This window comes from Mauremys reevesii, linkage group 11 (assembly GCF_016161935.1).
Source record: "Mauremys reevesii isolate NIE-2019 linkage group 11, ASM1616193v1, whole genome shotgun sequence".
NCBI lineage: Eukaryota > Metazoa > Chordata > Testudines > Geoemydidae > Mauremys > Mauremys reevesii.
This window is the reverse complement of record NC_052633.1, coordinates 20,672,743-20,695,654: the sequence shown is the minus strand read 5'-3', so window position 1 is coordinate 20,695,654 and position 22,912 is coordinate 20,672,743. Positions and strand designations below refer to the sequence as shown.

At 46.8% G+C, this 22,912-nt stretch overlaps 1 protein-coding gene across 3 annotated transcripts; it reads left to right on the top strand.

Annotated features, from left to right (window-relative positions):
• Positions 1-1,599: 1,599 nt before the first annotated feature.
• Positions 1,600-20,761, top strand: LOC120375092 (caspase-10-like). Of its 3 annotated transcripts, none has more exons than XM_039495750.1 (12): positions 1,600-1,792; positions 5,122-5,252; positions 6,129-6,471; positions 7,222-7,321; positions 8,051-8,186; positions 9,050-9,144; positions 11,567-11,603; positions 12,082-12,138; positions 13,416-13,504; positions 15,250-15,361; positions 16,599-17,103; positions 20,479-20,761. In XM_039495750.1, the coding sequence occupies exons 3-12, from the start codon at positions 6,164-6,166 to the stop codon at positions 20,639-20,641; spliced, it is 1,602 nt and encodes a 533-aa protein (XP_039351684.1). In that variant the 5' UTR covers positions 1,600-1,792; positions 5,122-5,252; positions 6,129-6,163; the 3' UTR covers positions 20,642-20,761. The 3 variants fall into 3 exon arrangements, with proteins under 3 accessions (XP_039351684.1, XP_039351683.1, XP_039351685.1); XM_039495749.1 differs by lacking the exon at positions 1,600-1,792 and adding an exon at positions 3,071-3,205; XM_039495751.1 differs by lacking the exon at positions 1,600-1,792 and adding an exon at positions 3,813-3,936.
• Positions 20,762-22,912: the final 2,151 nt, after the last annotated feature.

Below are 22,912 nucleotides of genomic sequence, written 5' to 3'. Positions count from 1 at the left end.
TAAGGAAGTACTTCTTCACACAACGCACAGTCAACCTTTGGAATTTTTTTACCAAGGGATATTGTGAAGGCCAAAACTATAACAGGGTTAAAAACAGAACTAGATAAGTTCATGGAGGATAGGTCCATTAGTGGCTATAAGCCAGGATGGGTAGGGATGTAAACCATGCTCTGTTTGCCAGAAACTGGAAATGAGTGACAGGGGATGAATCACTTGATGATTACCTGTTCTGTTAATTCCCTCTGAAGCACCTGGCATTGGCCACACTTGGAAGACAGGATACTGGGCTAGAAGGACTATTGGTCTGACCGTTTGGCCATTTTTATGTTATGTAAAAATTAATTATAATATAATAATAAAACTGTTTAATATATAAACTCCCCAAGATAGCGACCTCTCAAGATAGTGATGATGTGAGATAACAACCTTGGCAAATAATGCATTTAAAAAATCTTGGCCTACTAGGAAATGTAAGTTTCCCAGTCACAAATCTAGCATTCTGGAGCAAAGTCACTAAAATATAGTCTAACAAACAAATGTTCTTTTAACGTGTCCCTCCCTTCTCTCTCCACCACCCCTGTTCATAGTTGTTGTCCTTGGTCAATGAAGAACCAGAGTTCAGAGGTGCTTTAGTTTCATGTGAGTTCACCTCCCACTCTGGGGGGTGGGAGGGGAGAAGGCACCTTGCTCTTTTTTTCTGCCACTCGCCCCCGGACACTCACTCTGGCTGCTGTTGTTCGTTGTGCCACCGTTCATTCCACTGCTCCATCACTGATGGCCCTGCGCAGTCACTTGTCACTGTGACCTCTGCAATTCGGTTTCTTGAGGTTCCACCCAGCCAGGGCCGGCTCTAACATTTTTGCTGCCCCATGCAAAAAAAAAAAGAGCGCCGCACCGCCGAACCCCTCCCCGAGCGTCGCACCGCCCAAGTCCCCGCCCCCGAGCGTTGCGTTGCCCAAGTCCCCGCCCCCTGAGCGTCGCGTCGTGCTGCCCAAGTCCCCGCCCCCCTGAGCATTGCGTCGTGCCGCCCAAGTCCCTGCCCCGCCGAGCGTTGAGTTGCGCCGCCCAAGGGCCCCCACCCCCCCAGCACCGCCAGGCCGAACCAAAAAAAACAAAAACAAACCCTGAGTGCCGCCCTGTCCCAAGGTGCCACCCCAAGCACGTGCTTGGTAGGCTGGTGTCTGGAGCCGGCCCTGCACCCAGCTCTCAGTGAGGGAGCCTCACAGCGAGTGCAGGCTGGGTAGTCTCTTCCACAGCAACACTGTCCCACAGCAGGTCTATGCACTTAGACCTGATTATCAGTGATTTCAGCTGTAGTGGACACTTATAAAAACAAAAATGGATGAAAATGGGAAGAAAAGAGAAAATGTGATGGTTAAACCATTGGAAGGGGAACTCAGAGCAGATATAGCATCAGAAATTACCCATAACTTTCTTTTAAAACTGACTTTCAGGTTAACTTTCAGGTTTCGCATTAGCCCAGTGTCTGCCAGGAAGCTGTTTTTCTCTCTGTTTATGGATACATATGCTGATACCCTTTGCTTCTGATGTGGGCGGAGCCCCTTGAATTGCTATATTTGGTGGATCAGAAAAGGGGTGGGGCTGCTATGTACCAACCTGAAGGGCAAGACTTTTCAGGGCATGCTCTCCGTGTAAAAGTTTGTCATATCTTCAGTTTTCTTGCTGCAGGCTGTGAACAGGCAATAATGAGAATTTTCTGCAGTAGAGAACACTGTTGTGCTTAGATCTGGGTCAAGCCTATTAACTTCTAGTGGACTCTGGAATGCTGAAGGTAAGTTTGTCCCTTTTCTTTCTCAGACTTTCCTCTCGATCCTTTAACTCTGTGCCAGCTCTGTTATAAATTTTTTTTACTGCTGACATGTACTTTGTTAGTAACAGAGTTTATCATAGGGGAAAAAAGGATTTTTCAAGTCATTACATGACAGTAGATCAGCCCGATTAAGCACTCCCCTCCTCTCACCCAAACACCCTCGGTCTTGGAAAGGGAAAAGTGAAACTGGGATGGTCACCGTGACATGGCATTTTACAGCAGTTGTCTCTCCAAACAGGACAGGGATGCTTTGAATGCATAGAGATTATTTTGAAAGTTGTGTGCTTGGGAACTTGTAAGAAGGAGAAGTTGTAAAGGAAATGTAAGCAAGTTCCCAGAGGTGTGAGAGATGAGACAGAGCAAAAAAATCACTGGAAGGATAGTCTGACCTGTCACCAGCACTAGGTCCCAGTTGTAGTTCTCTCTTTCTCCTTTAGTTCCCCAGTTTCCTTGGGGAGGGATAACTCAGTGGTTTGCTATCCTTAGGGTTGTGAGTTCAATCCCTGAGGGGGGTCATTTAGGGATCTGGGCAAAATATCTGTCTGGGGGGTTGGTCCTGCTTTGAGCAGGGGTTGGACTAGATGACCTCCTGAGGTCCCTTCCAACCCTGAGATTCTATGATTCTTCTAGCCCATTATCAGATACACAGTACTGGGTCTGAAAATCCAGCAGGCTGTGGGGACCCAGTTATCAAACAATGCCAACAATGGCATTTTGAGTTACTGTGTTCACCAATCATGCCACAGCCTTGCCTACTCCAAGTCCAGACTAGCTCAGCAATCTCCCCAGACCTTTGTTTCAACGCAGCTCGCAGCACACCCGATGTATAGTGTAAGCGGGTGGCAGCCCGCCTGTTTTGAGAGCTGGGCTCAAGACGGGGCAGGGAGCCTTGCACGCGCTGGTTTTCCAACCACGCTTTACTCCAGCGCTTGCTGAGTCCTGCCCAAGCTGCAAAGCGCTGTCCCACCCCCGGTGTCTGGGGAGCAGCCCAGGGCAGATTTCCTCCTCCTCCTCCTCCGGCGCAAGCCGGGACTTGACTACACTCAATAACGAGCTGCCACGTCCTGCTCCCGTCTGAGCCTGACCCCGCAGAGCGGCTCGGGGCCAACCCGCTCCCCTCGGCCCTGCCCGGGGGGGGGGCGGATTGAGCGACCCGGGCAGGAGGGTGCGAGGGCACCGCCCACACACCCGCGCATGCGCACGCGGGCCCGAAGCAGGCGGGGGATGGGGTGGGCGCGGCCGTCGGGGGAGGTGCCGGCTGGTCCCGTGTCTGGGGTGGCGGGGGAGAGACCCTGGCCCCTCACGCGCCCCCCGCAGGGAAATCCTGGGGCTGGAGGCTGGCACCGCTCCGACAGGGATGTGCGCCGGGGAGTGGTGAGCCGGGGGGGGCCCGCACCCTGCACAAACCTCCTTCCTCCCACTGGCACCCTGCGCTCACCTCCTGCCCCATCCCCCCCCCGGCATCCCCCCATCCCCCACCTCCCGCCATCCCCCCCCGCCTGCACAAACCTCCTTCCTCCCGCTGGCACCCCGCGCTCACCTCCTGCCCCATCCCCCCCCGGCATCCCCCCATCCCCGCACAAACCTCCTTCCTCCCACTGGCACCCCGCGCTCACCTACTGCCCCATCCCCGGCATCCCCATTCCCCGCACAAACCTCCTTCCTCCCACTGGCACCCCGCGCTCACCTACTGCCCCATCCCCGGTATTCCCTCCCAGGCTCTGTCCCCCGCCTGCACTATTCCCCCACCGCCATCCCTGTAGCCCCCACCCTCTGCACCATCCCCACCGCCTCCGTCATCCCTCCAGCTCCCCTCGCCTGCACCATCCCCTCCCCAACCCCGCCCCGCCTGCACCATCCCCTCAGCCCTCACCGTCTGCCCCATCCCCACCTGGCATTCCCCAGTTCCCCGCCTGCATCGTCCCTCCCGGCATCCCCTCAGCCCCGCACCGTCTCCCGCCATCCCCATATGTGGGAACCGACTGTGTTACTAGGACTGGCTGTGAATCACTCATCCTGTCCCTCCAGAAAGAGAGGACAAAGTACAAGTGTCTCTGCTTCACTTGTGCCTCCCTCTTGGGGAGGTGGTGGTGGTGGCAGTGGAGGTGTGAAACTAGGAAGCAGGGCTTTGTTGGTTGTATTTTGATTTTACAGAGTGGCTGTCCATCCCTTCTTCCCACCCCCTCTCCCTATGTCTGTCTGTAGTGTCCACTAGCTGCTCTGGGTGGACTGGATTCTCTCCACAGTTGTCCTGCTTTTTGTTCCCTTAATCCCTCCAAGATACAAAACATGCACAAGAATTTTAAAAAATGTCATTAATGTTTTAAAATGTTAGATTACACCATTTAAAAACTAATCAGATTTTTCTACCAATTTAAGTTTTATATTTAGCAACTGTTAGTTTCAGTTTAACCCAATTCAGCAACAGTGCCAGGTGTGAGAATGCTGGCTGGAATGGTGTGGGAGATAGAACAGCTAAGCCGCAGAATACAGGAGAGGCTGGGATCTGTAACTGATGGTGTCAGGAATCAAGCAGCGAAGATTTGGAATTGGGAAAGCAGCCGTGTGTGTTCTAGTGTGAATGTGTGTTCAGTTTGTATTATGTGGTTCTATTGGGATTTGACTGACTGGTAGAGAAGTGATTACTGAGGGCTGGTCTGTGCACAAATTTGCCCCTTTTAATTGATAGATCTGCACTTGGAGCTGGGGGTGTGCTTCCTAGCTAGAGGAGATGTACCTGCTTTAGCTCCCATCTAGCTAGTGCAGTAAAAATAGTAGTGTAGCCAGAACACAGTGCCAGTGGTAGGAGGGGCTTGCTGCCCTGGGTAGGTGCCTAGGGTCTAGGTGCTGGCCCTCCTGCTGTCCTTAGTTAAAAACAAGTCCTTAGATAAACTTGTGTGTGTAGAAAGGCCATAGATCTGTGCTTTCTTGCAGCCATCTTGTTTATAAGTGAAGAGGGTGCTGCAATATGTGGGACAGAAGATTGGGGGAGTTGGGCTGTCTGAAGAGGAAAAGGATGTAAGCAAAATTTTGGGGTGTGTGTGTGTATGTAGGTAGATGTGGGAGAGAGAGGGTAGTCTGAACACTTAGTTTCTATTCCTGGCTCTGGGAAGTGTTGTTTAGTGGTTAGAGGAGAAATGGCCCAGGACTCATGAATTATATTGCCCACCCACCTACACACCTGCTGACTTCTCCCCGAAACGTGCACTCACCCCTTTACCTGCTGACTGCCTCTCAAGTTTTAGTGTTCATTGATCATCTCCCACTTTTCCTTTTGTCTTTGTATGAAGAAAGCTTTGGTAAAAGTCCTAAAGACGACCTGCTGCCAAATTAAAGTGAGTGGTCCACTGAGGAACCCCAACATGTCCAGGAGAGAAGGGAGCTGGCAGTGAAGCAGAAAGCATATTATTCTCCATTAAATGTAAGAGAATTGTATTAACTTCTCTAGAACCCTGTTAGTTTCACTCCTACTAAATTCTATAGGACTTTTTCATAAGGGAGGTTTGAGAGTAGGAAGGAGACTCTTTGCTTTCACATTTGGTACAGTACAGCAGACTAGCTGCAGAGTGGTGCAAGGGATGGGATGTACACTCTACAGCTGCCACAGTGCTGAGAACTGTGGCTTCCAGGTGATAATGTCACTGCTGGTGTGTTTCAACCTAGGGGCAAGGAGAGCACCAGCCATTTTGGCACCTGGGCAGAAAACAGTTTCAGTGCCCCCCCTCACCCCCTTGTGATTGAGCCCCCCCCCCCAAAAAGCCACACAGCACCCCAGTTTGGTGCCCACCCTTGCTCACCCAGCCCTAGTACCAGCCTTGGGGAGGAGCACCTTCTCCTCCTCCTGATCATGGGAAGTGGTGGCAGAGCTCCCATGATGCAAGCCCAAGGGCAGGAGGAAGTCTCACTTTTTTGTCCTCTCCCAGCCATGGCAAGTTGTAGTCCAGCTGCAGGGACCAAGAGCAGCACCTTGTTCTCTTTCTACCCCCACCCATTGTAAAGACACTGGAGCCACGCTTCAGAAGTGAGAGAGAATGATCAGTGGGGGACTCTTCTCTCTCCTGATCACGAGAAGAGGAAGGAGCATATCTTGCCATACTGCAGCAGTGTGGTGCATGCAGGAAGGAGTTAGGCTGTCTGCTGAGTATTTGGCTTCTGATGGTTTGGAAGAAATATCTGGCCAACACAGAGTATCAAGAATGCTGCTTAGTGCCTATTAGAAGCTAAGTTTCAGTTCTCCCCTAATACCAGTGCCATTTAGTTCATTACATTGGACTCTTGTTTTCCTTTCCATTCTCAGGTTGTGAAGTGTGTCTCCTAAAGAAAGCCTCCAGTATGGGTGATGACATAAAGTTTCACCAGCAGCTTCTAGTCATCGATGAAAACCTGGGAACTGAAGAAGTGGAGGCCCTGAAATTTCTCTGTAGTGACTTGCTCTCCTTCAAAAAGCTGGAAGCTGTAGAATCAGCTCAGGACATCTTCCAGCTCCTCATGGCTAAGGATTTGCTGAATAAAGAAGATACTTTCATACTAGCTGAGCTTTTGTACAGGATTAGATGTCACTTCCTGCTCCAGAAACTTGGCTACACCAAGGAAACAGTGCAAGAAAATCTACCCTGGAAAGGGAAGGTATCTCGGTACAGGTGAGCTTCCTGGGAACTGGGTGTCTCTAGACATTTTCTGCCTTGAAAGGATGTTGATCTGTTACGTGCTATGTGATATTTGAAAGTTACGAAGTGAAGTGAAGTTTGGTGATTAGATTTTACAGTATGCAGATACTCAGACTAATCGGTGACCTTTAATAATTTTTCTTGGGGTGAGGCTGCAAAGCTCAGAGCATTCTTGGGCCAATAACACATTAGAAAGGCCTGGGTCCTCTTCTGTTGTTTTGTGCCAGAGGAGAGGAGTGACACAGTGTGCCATCAGCTGTCATTCCTCTCCCATAGCTTACTACTGCTGTCTCTCTGGCTATTCCTCCTTTGCTCTGCCCCTCTCCCTCTGTGAATTCTTGGGTTGGATTGGGATTTTTTCATATCCTCTTCCTCCTACGACAATTCCTCTGCTCTTCCATATTAATTTGCTTACACCAGTGGTAAGCTCCTGGCCATAACGCTTGTCTGCTGCTCATGCTCTTCATGCTCTACTACGCCGGCTCTAGCTCTCCAGCGTTGCCTGCAGTCTGCCTGCTGCATGTTGACCTTTGCTGAGCAGGCTAAGTAGCGATCACCGCGTGTGCTACAGGTGAAGCAGGTGGCAGCATTGGAGGAGCATAGCAGAGCTTCCAATAGTGGGCACATTACCATTCTCTGAGCATTGCTTTGGGGGGCCAGTGTAGGGTTTACAGTATGTATACAATGGTATTTAGTTCACCTAACTGGATCTATGTCACACAGGCAGATGCTGTATGAACTGTCAGAGGACATCACCAGTGAGGATTTAAAAAGAGCCATGTTCCTCTTGAGGGACCAGCTCCCAAAGAAGCTGACAAATATGGTATGTGGGGAGAGGGTGAAGAACGTTAGAGGCTCTATTAGTGAGACTAGGAGAGAGGGTTTTGCCAACATATGGCATCAGCTTATTGTGTCAGCATGTGACTGGGGCAGTAGATGTTTGGGCAGTGGTTTATTTCTATCCGAGGGAAGGTGGTGGCTGAGTGGGGCTAGAAAGTGAGACCCAGGCCCTGTATTTACACTAAGGACTGTTATGCTGCATTGGCTCTCTGCTGTGTGATGGATTCTGAGGCCTTTCAAGTCCTAGAGGTCACTAGGAAATACCAGGCTAATCCCCCCAGCTGTGTTATAGCATAGTTGGCTCTAGTCTGTGTATATGGGACCAAGACACATGACATTAACTAGTTACTTGATTGTGATACAGACTATAACGTAGTTCACTGATACAGTGTGGTACTGACTATATAAGCAGGATCAAACCAGATTATGAAGCTGCCAGTGAGCTACCATGTTACAACATGATTTGCCTCCCAGCGCTGTGAAATGTACTATGGAGACACCTCCTTGGTAGTAAGAAGCCAAACAGATAAGAATAAGTATCTAGTGGGAAGTGTAAGAATTGTGAGGTGTTCTGTAGTTCAGCAATATGTATTCCAGGAGAATTGGTGTCTGTTTTTTTTTTTTAAAGGTAGGACAGGCTTTTGTAGATCATATTAGGATTTAAGGAGCAGGTTAAGTGCACTTGACTCTCTCTCTCCTGTTTCACTGGCAGTCCAGTCTAGAGCTGCTGACCTGTCTGGAAAAACAAGACCATTTAGCAGAGAACAACCTGGAAATACTGGAGAAAATCTGTATGGACATTTCACCTGATCTCCTGAAAACAGTAAACAAATACAAAATGGAAAGAGGTGAGTAATTCTGAGTGGGCTGCTGTGTGTGCCCCTCCATATGCTTATCCATTTACTAGAACAGATTGAACTAGTTGCTGTGTCTGGTAGCTGGAGCTGCTGTGTGTCCCCCTCCATATGCATTGCTCCACCTGAGAAACCTAAAACTGAGACACTTGTGGTCTTTGCATATGAGCTCTGCTTTGCTGCCTCTAGTTTTTGCTACCTGCTAGCAGCAGTGCTGTACGAGTATACATAGTAGCTCCAAAATGGCTGTGGCCAGGCAAAGCGGTCCAGTGAATGGGGCATGGGACTGGAAGTCTGGAAACCCTTCTTCTGTCCCTGACTCTGCCCCTGACCCTGCTGTATGACTGTGAGAAAGTCACTTCACCTCTCTGTGCCTCAGTTTTCACATCTGTGAAATGGAGGTAACAAGACTGACCCACGATTGGATAGAGCTTTATGGTGAGTGGATGAAGTGCTATATATTGACCTGCACAGGAGGCAGGGATTCGTTGATAGGTGACAGGCTAAATGAGTGTGTGCACATGCATGTATGTTATCTGTGGTTCACTCTCCAGTAGAGTCTGCGCCGTAGCTCTTAAGCTTATTTCATTTAGGATCTGTAGGTTAGGTATTTGGATGCTGAAAGGGAACAATGTTTCATTTAGACAGTTATCTAGAACTAGTTTTGGAGAAGCTGGACAGTCATGTCCCCCTACTGACTTCACCTTACAGGCTTCTTATCCCCTTGGTGGAATTTCTGTACATTTTAAGCATCTCTTGCTAGGTGCCTCTCCATGTTTCCCTTATTAAGGAGGTTAGTTTGTGCTGAGCTGTTTCTCTTGTTTTCACAAATTTGTTTATTATGCCTCTCCTGTTAGTTTCTCTAGCTCAGCAAACTGCACAATTTCCCCATCACATCCCTGAAGGACTGTTTCATTCTGGAGGTGATGTCAGGCTATTGACTTCCTTACAGGTATGCTGCAGTGAGCCTATTTTCTTCACTCTTGCTTCTGTATTGTCACTAACTGAAGTCTAGCTAAATCATCCCTTCTGATTTGGGGAAGGGAACAGAGTCTGCTATAAATGTGGCTACCAGGGACATCAAATAATTAGTAAGGCTATGATTTAGTCACGGAATCTGTGACTTTACCGGACCTCCGTGTCTTCCTGTACTTCAGCTGTCAGCAGCCGACGCCAGGGCTGGAGGCAGGACTGTGTACCCCTGCCCTGCACCTGGGGCTGCATAGCTGGAACCAGTACGGTGCAGCCCCTGCCCTGCAGCTTGCGGGGGGGAGGGAGCTGCAGCCGGGTTGTGAGCCCCTGTCCAGGAGCTGCGGCCAGCTCCATAGTGAGAGCTGTGTGCTCCCTGTGGCTGCACCCCCACTGCATCCAGGCCCACGGCTTCCGTCAGGGGCTGCATCGGGGGGAAATGTGCCCCGCTCGCGGTGTCCCAGGGCCTTGCTGCTCCTCCCTGCTGTGGCCAGGGCTTGGCAGGGGCTGCAACCGTGACCATGCACCCCTGTCCCACAGCTGCAGCCAGCTTTGGAGCAGAGGCTGCACACCCCCCATGGCTGCACCGCCGCCCATGTCCGAGCCCTGCAGCTTCGGCCGGGGGCTGCAGCTGGGACCATGCGCCCCTGCCTGGCGGCTGCAGTGGGGACCATGTGCCTCCCTGTGGCTTCCCAGGGCTGCAGCCAGGGCTTGGAGGGGGCTGCAGCTGATGCCGCCCACTCATGTCTCACATCTGCAGCCTGCTGGAATGGGGGCTGCGTGCCCCCCATGGCTGAACTGCAACCTCGCAGCTTACGGCGGGGACTGCAGTGGGGGCCGCATGCCCCTGCTCAGCAGCTCAGCGGGGACTGTGTATCCCCTCATGGCTTCCCAGGGCTGCTGCCAGAGCTTGACGGGGGCTGCAGCTGGGGCTGTGCACTCATGTCCTGGAGGGGGGATGTGTGCCCCTGTGGCTGGGCCCTCCACTGTGGCCACTGGAGGCGGGGGGATTGGCCTGTTGGTCCCACCCCTCCAGACTCCATTCTTCCACCCCTACTTAGCCCTGACCCCGGTTATTTTTAGTAAAGTCATGGACAAGTCACGCGCTCTGTGAATTTTTGCTTATTGCCTGTGACCTGTCTGAGACTTTTTTACTAAAAATTACCATGACAAAATTTTAGCCTTAATAATTAGGGTCAGAGCATCCTAAAAGCCAGTTATGCAATATTCCTCTTGAAAATATTTAGTGTTAGGAAGGGGAAGTGTCAAAAGAGATGTGTCCTTAAAGAAAGAAGAACTGGATAGCTCAGGGGATTGGGAATGAGGTCAAAGCTCCCTGTAGACAAGAGCTGAGGTACATTGGGTAATCAGGAAGTTTGTGCTGCTGCTGTTAGTGGTGTACCTGGCTCATGTATAAGTTGAGAGCTTCAATTTCCACAGCTTTCAGTCTGGCATCTTTCACAATGGAAAAACTAGCACAATTGTTTTTGTTTTTAAAGCATGGGTTGCATGAGGCCATTTTATGTTCTTGTTTCCCTTTTTCATAATATAACAATGTAAAGGCACTCAGGGAGATAAAAAGGTAACATTTAAAATACTAAAAAAATATATATACACTGTAGAATAAACCTGAGGAACTTGCTGCTGCAGCATGTTATTGAAGCAAGTAGCTTACTAAGATTCAAAAGGGTTTGACATTTACACAGGTGAGAATGGTATGTGCTAGGATGCAATTGCAAGGGTTCTCAGTTCTTATCCAGGGCATAAACTGCTCATCAGCTGAGGCAGGAAGAAATTTATCCCCATAGATTGTGTACAGTTAGGTGCATCATGGGACTGGAAGCCTTCCTCCTCTAAAGCATCTATTATTGTCCCATGGTTGAAGAGAGGATACCAGAGTACACAGACAGTTGTTTTGCTCTGATATGGTAATTCCCATGTTCCTGAACCATAGGGAATTTTTATCCTGAGTGAACTGTTGGCACCACTGTCATCAATAAGTTTTGCCATTGACTTCAGTGTACCCTATGTGATTGTATGTGCTGCAACATCCACTCATAAGTTCAATGGAAGTGTAGTGTTATTTAAGGACACCATATATGCTTTTTGAGTGGAGCTTCCCAGAAAATAAAATCCACTCTGTGGGCAGCACTCTCCTTTAGCTGCTCACCTCTGATGGGCTTGCTGCAGCTGTGAAATGTCTGCTCAACTGCTAAACACATTGCTGTCCTTGGGGACTCTCAGTCTTGCCCCTGTCTGCTTCCCCCTGTCTCTTTCCAAAACACCATGTGGCACTGGCATTTATCAAGTCTTTTTTCCTGCTAAAATCACTATTAAAATCTATTTTATTGATGTTATTACATTGATTTTTAATGCAGGTATTCCCCTCTTCCTCCTTCATATAGGAGACCCCTATCAAATCTCTGGGTTCTAGTATTTATGGTAAGTCTTTCTGGGAAGTGTTTTTATTTTTAACATCTGTGTTTCTAGTTTTATATGTTTCTAACTGGTTTTAGTTTACTTCAGAAAATTTTGAAGGTTCCATTTACAACAGTAGTTTTAAGATAGTTTGACTGATTTGCTTTAGGTTGGCTTTTTCTTTTCCTTTTGGCACAAGCTGGTTTGGCGGGTTGGCTGCTCACATTTAGAGAACAGTTACAGGTAATCAGCAAATGCCCCTGCTGTGGATTGTCACTTGTGACAGGGAAATAGCCAACCTGCTTTCCAGAAAGTTTAAAGAAGGGTTGGTCTGACTAGAGGCAAAAAGCTGGTCCCCCTCCCCTTCCTTCTTAATTGTACACAAATACCATGAGAGAAGGCAATAGGACTATGTTACTGTTTGTGTAACTACTGATAAAGTCATATTGTTAATTTCAGGGCCCATGAGACCATTTTATTTCTGTCTGTCTTGCTTTTATAGACTCTGGGAGCCTGCGGGAACATGCTGGGAGTGTGCATTTCATAGCTGCCAGACAAGGTCTGTCTTAATACGTTTTTCTGTGTTTTTATTTTAAGTAGTTCATATTGCTGTCTGCCTAAAACTAGAGAGTATGAACCTGCTCTGAAAATTCAAACAGATTTGGACAGTTCCTGGAATGTCACTTGAGCAGTACTATGGTCTCTTGCCCTGGCTTGGAGGGACAGGCCAGTTGAAGGAGTAACAAGGAGAGGGCTTATTTTGCAGCTTTCTCTTTCTAAGATAGTTGAGAGTGCAGCCTCAGACAGTCAGGCACTCTTATGCATAGGCAGATCACCAGTCTCTTCAATCTCACTCCTTCTCCCCTCCCTGCCACACATACAGGCTGTCCACTGCTCTGCCCAGGAACAATCCCCCCTTTCTCAGCCCTTCTATCTCCTGCATATCACCAAAAAAAAAACCCTGCTGCCAGCCCCAGAACTTTGGCAACTGCGTGTGACTGTGCTATTTGCATTTCCCTAGGACAGTAGCATGTTGGAGAAATGACAGTAAATTAAGATAATTAATCAACAGGGAGTCAAGGATGGGGTGGGGGTGAGATTGCTTCCTTTCACATGGTACATCTGTGGTTTAATTAGACTCAATCTGAGCTACAGGATTCCCTTAGTAGGTGTACAGTGGGAAACGAGAGCTCTAGGGAAGGCAAGGTGTGTGTGGGGGGAAATATTTCTTGCCCAAATAAAAGTAATTCTGATTGTTCTACTCAGCACAAATGGCACCATGAGATTTCATATTTGCCTCAGTGACTGAAGGTCAAATTGCTGTTTAAAAGTTTAAAAACAAAAAAAATCATTTTCCCCCTCTAACTACCAGATCTCTGAATGCAGCCTGGAAATTAGTCAAACTGGGCTCTTCCCTGCTTCCTCCTCATCCCCCTAAAAAGATTCTGTAATTGGATTTAAGGGCATGCCTGTACCACAAGTTCAGCCACCTTTGGGGACTCACGTAGAACACAGTTGACCCCCAATCTAGTGAAAAATTCTCTTGAAGATCCATGAGGCAGAATCCACATCCTCATTTTCCCAGAGCTGTGTTGATTCTGCAGTACTAATAGGAGTAAAATCTTATTTTTGTCATTGAAGTGTGTGAACAGATATGACCTGGAATAAACAGGAGCGCTGCTGAGTAAGACAATGAAATTTTGACCATCATTTTTCTTTTAGTATAATAGCACTTTAAAATGCAGCAGTTTTCATGATTATTAGTAGAACTCAGGTTTGGTGCATCTACAGACAGTAGATTTCACCCCGTAAACATTTGTATAATTTTTTTTCTAGATGACAAAGCAGTAAATGTTATGCAAGGCATCTCTGAACTAAGCCAGGAACAACCTGCGAGAATCAGCAACCCAGGAAGCAAAACAGAGGTTTGAGGCACTCGCCTAAATACTTTCCTGACTAATCAATAACTTGGAGAATTTGATTCTCAGCTTAAAAAGACAGTGCCAATTTTTCCACTGTTCTTAACACCTTCTTAGAACCCTGCTGTATTTTCTTTCTCTCCTTGTACCATTGGGCAACCATGGAATTCCCCCTCTTGTCTTCTTCCCTGTGATGTGAATGGAGTTTTGGTGGGAAAATTAACACTGCTGTTTTTATTTAGCCACTTCAGTTCCTAGAATTTCTTATACCAAAATATTTGTGTTGGTGCATCAGCAACATTAACTGATGTCTGCACTGCTCTAGAAATGGTGCACTTTGGCACCAAAGGAGTACAAGGCGCTGACCCTGATTCTGTTCCCACTAAATTGGGAGTCACTCCATTATAAAGTCAATTGGGGTAAACTGATGTAACTGGGAGCAGAGTCAAGTCTGCTGTTTTTGAAGACTCCCCTGATAATTAGTAGCTCTTAACAATCTTGAGGATGAGTTGTAGATTTAAAGAGACAATATTTGGAGTCCAGATGACTTTTCAGTTTTTGCCATAGTCACATTGGTGACTAAGGGCCAGCCCTAGGCATGTACCAAACTCGCTTGCCCCTGTTCTGTCAGTTTTCTTTCCCAGCACATGAGTAAAAACTGCGTATGACCCCCCCCCACCCTGAGAGACAAATGAGGGGATCCATGTGTCTGTGGCTTCACAGTGTTAAGGGTCCAAGACAGCCCTCCTACTAAGTATGGAAATAATCTGTTCCTGTCCCCTCATGACAGTTATCCCCAACTCCCTACCATCTGTAGAATTCTGTTGCTAAGCCCTGCCTCAAGTGCTAACCTTTTCCCCCTCAGAGTCAAATGTACTAACAAGTTACTGAAGGCTGCCTGGGGCTCCACATCTGTCTTCTCATACAGGATGACTCCTGAGGCCTAAATTTTCAAAAGTAACTCATGATTTTGGGTGTTTGTTTCAAACTTTTGGGTGCCTAACTTGATACACCTTAAAGAGGCTTGATTGTTAGAGAGAGAGTGTCCAGCATTTCCTGAAATAACCAGCCTCTTTGAGGTTCCTCAAATTGGGAGCCTGAAAAATTGGAGCATCCAAAATCACTGCTCACTTTGAAAATCTTGGTCTGACTCTGTTATGGGCTGAGTCCTTGCCTGACTAGTAATTATTGTAGATGGTACAATAATATCACTTCTAAATTTTGCTTGGTAGTCCTACCTTTTATCATAGCTATTATATAAGCTGTAAAATAAAGAAGTTTAATTTACTAGAAGTCTGTGGCTTTTAAACAAAGCTTAAAAGCACTGTGTGGTTCATTTTTAGAGAAGTTATATGATAAAGGAGTTTGGTCTCCCTTTTCTTCCCCTAATGGTATATCCCTCTCATTAATGCCAAATGGAAATATATGCACTGTGGATCTCCCTCCACGCAATTGCTAGAGAAAATAAAATATCTGACTTGCTGCACCCAATCTGAGAGTGAAAACTCTGTTTTAATACAACAGCATATATCACGGAAGACAATATATTTCTTTGGGCGGGGGGAGGGTACAGCAAAAGGGGCATCTCAGAAACTCTGGGCAGTACAGGGGATTGAAAACCCCAGGGGGGATACAGAAATAGTAACCTCACAGGTGGATTGCACTCTTGAACCTAAAGGCAATAGATTGTCTTCTTAAAAATAAAATTCCTTCATAAAAGCTGTGAGCTTCTGTCTCCTTCCTGTCAACAGAAGCTGATGACCTATAAAATGGATGGGCCACACAGAGGCTATTGCCTCATTATTAATAATTGTAGCTTTACTGGGACTCTTCAGAAGAGGAGAGGATCTAATAAAGATGCTGGTAAGTCACTTCTGGTTTAGGGTCTGCTCTGCCTCTTCATGGGTTGTACTTCTAATGCCCGTATAGGTTTTATTTGCTCATATTTTAAGTACATAGTTATAAGCAGTGTACACTCAGACAAGTCAAATAATGCCACTTGTATTGCAAGTGAGGGGGAAAAATGACACGACTGATTACTAGACAGGAGTGAGTTTAGTTTGCATTGGCATCTTTATCAGTGCAACCAAACTGTGTCATTCCAAAAGGGTGTCCAAATTAAAACTTCTCCAGGACTTACTGTAGCTAGACCGATGGTAAGAGAAATATGTTAGTTTTCTCGGAGCACTGAACCCATTATTGTATTAAATGTGACATCTGTTGTATGTAACTGTTAATAGTTCTGTCTCTTATTTGCAGAGGCTTAATGTAAATTAAGCTAATTCACAGATCAAAAATGCCTTCAGGTTGTGATTTATCTCTTTGAGATGAGCCCAAGATATAGAGTTCTTCAGTTATAACAATGCAAAGATTATATTGTTATAATCTTATATAAGATATATTACTGAATGTGCATATTGCAATAGTGTTTAGAGGCCATCCAGGTTGGGGGCCCATTGTGTTACATGCTGTACAGACACAAAGAAAATGACAGTTCCTACCCCAAAAATTTATACATCCAAGTCTTGGTGTGGTTTAGCCACATTGACTACAGTTGATCTATGCTAGTGCAAGTGAGGAAAAAATCAGGCCCTTTAGCTCTTCTTGTTATGTAGATAATTTTGTAATGGACTGTCCTTTTTGTTCATTGTTTGTTCACATACTCTCTAAATCACCAATTTCTGTAGTATTCCAGAGTCTCCATTGAGTAGTATGAATGAGCAGGGTTCTACTTGAAGCAAACCCAATCTGAAATTCTGCAAAGAGTGCCCAGTGTCTACCAAGAATCCCAGTTTTGCTCATCCAGTTGTGCTGTTGCGCGCACACACACACAAAAGTGTCTGTAGACCTCAGGACTTGCTTTATGAAACTCTGGCCTGAAAAACTCAGGCATGTTTGAACCTCATGATTGTGCTGGGTTTGGGTTCCATTTATCCTGTTTCGCCTCAAATCTACTCTAGCGTGTGTGTTTGTTTGCAGGTGCCACTTTGTGTGAAGTCAGTTACTCTTCAGATTAGCTTGCATAGTGATTTTATATTATGATTATACTATTCTCCAACCCTCCCCAGCTTTTCTTTCTTTCTTTTTTTTTTAATAACAGAGATGCTGGCGCAAGTGTTTACATGGCTTGGTCTGGATGTGCAGACTTATACTGATAAGACATCAGTAGAAATAAAAAATCTCATGCAGGAATGGCGGTCTTCGAAAGATCACAGAGACAGGGACTGCTTTGTGTGCTGTATTCTATCTCACGGAGAGTTGGGATTGGTCTATGGGACAGATGAACGAGAAGTACCAATCCGCACGATCATGTCCTACTTCACAGCCAGACAATGCCCGCAGCTGGCTGAAAAACCCAAACTCTTTTTTATCCAGGCATGTCAAGGCAAAGAGATACAACAGGCTGTCTACATTGAAGCAGATGCACAGAATCCTGACTTGCTTCCCATTCAGCAACTAGTCTCCCCTTCTGAAAGCATTCCGGAAGAAGCTGATTTCCTCCTTGGCATGGCCACAGTGGGCGGTTATGCATCTTTCCGCCACATACAGCATGGTACTTGGTACATTCAAGCCCTCTGCAATAAGTTACAGCTCTTGGTACCAAGGTAATACTTCTGTGTAGCTTGAGAGTGAGACCTTACTGATAACATAGAGCTGTATATGTAGCAGGTTAGTGTGTGGCATGCGGGGGGAGGGTGGGGAGAATCTACAGCACACAAGCTTGCTGTGCAGTAACATCCCATGTAGACGCTGCTACGTTGCAGTGAAAGTCCCGGAGAGCGGATTGGTGTACTGCTGCTTGAAAGTGTAATATGCCAAGCGCGATTCCAGGATTTTACTGCGCTGCAGCAGTGTCTGCATGGGACTTTACTGCATGGCAAGATGGTGTGCTGCAGTTTTGACCTTGGCTTCCTGTGCAGTAACTTTCCTTGTAACAAGCCCCTATACCCCAGTGGGTGAAGAAATGGGAGTGATGCTGAATCTTTGCTCACCAAAGGCAGGCCTAAGTCTAAGGGCTTGTCCACCCACAAACTTGCACTAGGTTTTTGGTTTTTTTTTTTAATTGGTGCAAACTCCTACATGGACACACATCAGTAGAGAGAAAGTGTGCTGTGGATAAGCTATGGCATCAGAGAGTCTCTTGGTCCCAGTTTTACACACACAAGAGACAAGATGTCAGAGAGAATGTACGAAAACTTGCAAAAGGGGTGTATTAGTAGTTTATCATCATCTACACCCAAAATCTTTAATTCCATTTTCCTATAGCTCTTACCTCTCAGGCACATCCAGAATTACCTAGGGAGGTAGGCCCCTGCCTATACCCAATTCTCCCCTGTGTGACTAGGGCTGGAAATGCTAAGGTCAGGGCAGGCTGCAAAAGTGAGAGGAGATACTCCCAAGCCTGGTGGGTAAAACTGAAGATAAACTCCCGCAACCAGTCTCAAACTCTGCTTCTGATCCTCCACTCTGGTTATCAAGAAGCTGAAAAAGAAATCACAGAGCCCCCTTTATTGCATTCCAGTTTCCAGGCTCCCAGTCAGCACATAGGTCCAGTACAGTGAGAAGTTATTTCAAAACTTTGTTCACCTATACAAAAGGTTCTTCTGACCCCAAAGGGTCAGCCACGTTACCAGATCAATAGGAGTTTGGCTCTTACCCAAAATACCACACTTCGAACCAATCCTTTAGTGTCTAAAACTACAGATTTGTTATTACTCCTGAGGGAATTCTCTGCCAAAAAAGTGTTCACACAATATTTTAAAATTTTGCAAATTTTATTTGTCAATAAATGTGGAGGCTCCAGCATGGCAGGGGGGAGCACAGGCCACTGGCTTCACAGAGGTGAGAGATCATCCTGCGGGCCCCCGGCCCCTGCCTGGGATATGGACTCAGCAGCAAAACTGCACCTGATCCTGACACAGTGCAAGGACCAGGCCTGCCCCAGAAATAGCCTAGGGCCCTGCCTTTCCATGCCAAGCACACTAGATGTAGGCAGGCAGGCTCAGCCCAGTAGGATCTGGGGGGGGGGGGGATTAGTGTGGCGAGATCCAGGTGTGGGGGAGATCTGGATGAACAGGGGTTCAGACACAATGGGACTCTGCAGGGGGGTCCAGGTGAATGGTGGTTGGGGCTCAGCAGGGGGTCTGGGTGTGGAGTACTCAGCAGGAGGGGTCCAGGTGCTGGCTTGGTGGGATTCAGTGGGCTGGGGATCTGGGTGTGGGGGGCTAGTCAGCATAGTCCAGGTCCAGGTGGGGTGAGGTTTGTTGGGGAGGGGTTTCAAGTGCAGGGGGTGGTCTCAGTGCAGGGGTGGGGCTCTAATGCAGGGACGTGGAGCTGGAGGGGTATCTGGGTGTAGGGGGGGCTTTGGATGCAGAGAGTGAGGCTGGTTAGGGTATGGGTTTGGGGGGGTCAGTGGGGCGTTCTGGATGCAGGGGCTGATCTTGATATGAGGTGGGTCCAGATGCATGGGGTTTCGGCGGACGGAAGAGCAGCTCCCTGCCCCCCATGGCTGAGGAGCAATGGGAGCAGGAGGGGTGTGTGTGTGTGGGGGTGTGTGTGATGCGGAGCTTCCTGCAGCCAGAGAGGTTTCTGGGGGTGAGTCTGACCCAGCCCAGGCTGCTCCTTGCAGAGGAAGAGGAAGTCCTGTCCTCCCCAGCCCAGCTGGGACTAGCAGCTTAGCCTGGCACAGGGTGGGAGCAACTGGCTGGGGCATCCCTAGCCCCCCACCCCCATGATTTACCTTTCTGCTAGCTGCCCCAGGTACCCAAAACAATTAATCTGCGCTGCTGGGGAGTGGCGCATGACTGCTCTTGCAGCTTCCCTTTGCTTCTCCATCAGAAAATCATTTTTCTGTGGGAAAGCAAAGAAATCTGCTGGGGACATGAATTCTGTGCACACGCAGTGGTGTAGAATTCCCCCAGGAGTATATTATAAAGGAAAAAGAACAAGAAGAGAGTTGTTAGATGATAAAGCACTCAAATACATACAGAGACTTCAAAGTTCATCTATCAGGTTCTTAGCAGTATTGGTGAGTTTGCTGGCTTGAAAGTTCCTTTGGAACACATCCACAGCTTGGTTGGATGGATCATTCAGTCCCTTTGTTCAGAGCTTCATTTGTAGAAAAGTTACTCCAGTGGTAAGAAGCATGAATGAAGACAAAATGGAGATGATGCAGTTGCCTTTTATATTCTTTTGCCATGAGGCTTGTACTTCCTGTGTCCCAAACACAAGCTTCACAGCACATGGAAAAGCCTTAGAGTACTTTGTCCATAGGCAGGCCCCTACATGGCTCGCTGACTCATCGGGTGTAGTCGTTGGTCTTTCAATGGGTTTATTGTACAGTTGCCTCTTGGTGGGCCGTCAAGCAGGCGAGGCAGTGCTGATGACAGTCTGTCTGGGGGTGTCACTCAGATGCACAAATACAGATAAACCCCACATATCTACAACTCATGATACAAATATGATACAAACATATAAGCAAGATTATCATACTTGGCAAATGATAACAATTTCGCAGATACCTTACACAGCATATCTGGCATGACTCATTTCAATTTTACAAGTCTAGACCCCTCACACTGCCAGCGGCCACTGAGAGGACTGGTTAATTGGAGTAATTGGCTTGCAAGGCTTTTCTTTTTTTTTTTTTTCCTCTCCCCATGTGGCAGTTCATTCTGTCACACCAGTATTGTTTGTGTGTGATTCTGTGTGTTAGGTGCATGGGACACTATTCTACTACCATTGAGGTCAATGAGAAATTTGCTATTGATTTCAGTGCGAGTGGGATTGTGACCTCCATAGTCTTGAAGCCTCATACTGAATTCAGGGAAGTGTTTTGTCTGGTTTAGTGTGTTTGTAGATTACTACTGCATGTTAAGAGTACAATGTTGCAGATATGTACTATTGACATTGTTTCTGTGAATCAGGGTTAATGATAACACTGTGATTAATCAGAGATACTGTCTTTTCTCTGGCTGTAGAGGTGAAGACATCTTGTCAATTCTTACTGAAGTCAATGAAGATGTGAGCAAACGTGCAGACAACTTGGGGAAAAAGAAACAGATGCCCCAGCCAGCCTACACCTTGAGGAAGAAACTGATATTCCCAGTGCCTAGAAGTCCACCCCCATCACAGCAGCAATAGGATTTTTTTTTCTTTTCATTCACGATCCCATCTTGCATTGGATACCATCCAGTACAGCCTTTGGATAAGCCAGCACTCTTATTAAATCAGCCAGCACTCTTATTAATAAGGTCCAACCATGACCTTCCAATTCTGATGAGGTCTTCCTGAAATTGCTAACACATGGAGCTAAAGGAGAGTACGACAGGTACAACCAGTCGGCCAACTACTCACAATGTCTGTTTGCGGAAATGACTGGTGGCGGTGGTGGTGGGGTTTGCTGGCAATATGAATATATACAGATTTTTGCAAGCACTTGTACGTTTCTGCAGGTGAAATAGGTGCTGCATGTGTTACTGTGGACACAATAGGTGCACATGGCTTTCCATATCTACACCAGAGGGGTGTTAATGGTCTGCTTTAAGCCCATTTGTTCTTTTCTCTGTACCTTAATGATTTGGAATCCTGCCAGTGAGCTCTCTTATCCTGTGGAATAGTCTCCAAAACCAGAACGAACAAGACATCAGCAAACGTAGTGTAGGGAGCTAATCCTACAATGGCAGGTGGACACTGGTCTATTCCCTCTCAAATTTAAATGACTTACACTCTTTGTGGAGCCACTAGATTCCTCATGTAAAGCATTTATTAATCCCGCAGTGCACGCTGTTGCCTTAAAACTGGATGTTAATCTGGTACGTGGTTGGTTTAGCATTCATTGGCCAACATCAAATAGTTCGAGAAGCACAAGATCTGCATTATTGCCTCCTGTAGGAAACCAGCTTTCTCACTGCCTTGTTGTAGGGTGGGGTGGGGCTTTCAACAAGAAAGAGCTGCTGATTATCCTTTATCTGTTAGATGGGGCATCTAACACTGCTATGGACACAACAGGTTTTGGTTAGCTTTGTTTTTAAGCACAAAGGTCTATAGGGATTAATTTCTCCATTATTTAAAAAGTCCACCACAAATGTGGACATAAGAGAAATTGGTGAGAGCTAGGCTGGAACAAAACTCCTGTCTTTGGGGTCAGGGTGACTATATCCCCTGTTCCAATGAGAGTAGACTAGAGTCTGTGTGAAATCCACCTTGCAGGACTGTCTTGTGAGATTAGAAGTGAAAATCAGTGTATAGTAAAATCTTCAGTGGTGCATCTCTTACCTGGAGGTCTTTTTACTTTATTGTTTCTTGTCCAGGGGTGTTAGTGTCCTCAGGTGGTGACTGGGGTGTATGACAACATAAATGGAAATTAATTGGCAAAAATTCCAGTTGTTAAAACTAACTTACATTTCTATAGCTGCTTCCATTTCAAAGTGCTTTGCCAATAATATCCATGCAGAGCTAGCTCCATCAACAAAATACAGCCACTTCTGGTTTAGAAGGCAGCATCCAGCTTTGTATAGCAGTAGGATGGGTTTTGGGGAGAGGGAAACTTTTGGCCAAGACGAACAGGGCAATTCCCTAGTCCCACAAAACATGCAGTGGGATTTTTAGCATATACATACAGCAGACAAAGCCTCAATATTTTTTAGGGTCTCAATCTGAGACGACTCCTTTACAATAAACTGCATAAAACTCATCTACCTCAAAGGCAAGTAAGGTCAATTGGACTCTGCTGAGATATGAGTCTGTGGTTCCAGAAATGCCAGCTATTTCAAACTTTATGCTCAGATAAATCATCCACTCCTGCATGTATAATAAAATGCTGCTATTTTAATAAAAGCTGGTAACATTTATTTTTCTTGGGAGTGGTGTTTTGGATTCTAAAAACTATGCTGCTGAAAAATGATCTCCCCCACTTCACCCAAAAGCGAGGCCTTGAAGTGAAGGATTAGGGCTGGGATTTAAGAGGCCTATGTTCAATTCCTGGTTTTGCCTCAGACTTCCTGTGTGATATTGGGCAAATCACTTAATCTCTCTGTGCCTCAGTTCTCTGTCTATGAAATGGGGGGACAATAGCATTGCCCTACACTCTGCTGGTCTGGGGGGTGGGATAAATTAACATGTGTGAGGTACTCAGATACTTTTTGGGATGTAGGGAAGAAAGCTTTGTAAATATCTAGACAGATAGACCTGGATCTCAGGCCACAAAATTTAAAGAGAAGATACTTAGGAATAAGCAAGGACCCAATCCTGTAAGGTGCTGATGCCCCACAAATCCCTCTGAAGTAAAAGGGAATTGAAGGGATTCTCCACCTGTCAGGATTGGGTCTTTATTTGCTTTCAAGGCAGAGACTTTATCTCTGCCTATCTGTAGGGTTCCACGTACACAAGGGCACTGTAGAATAAATAACCCAT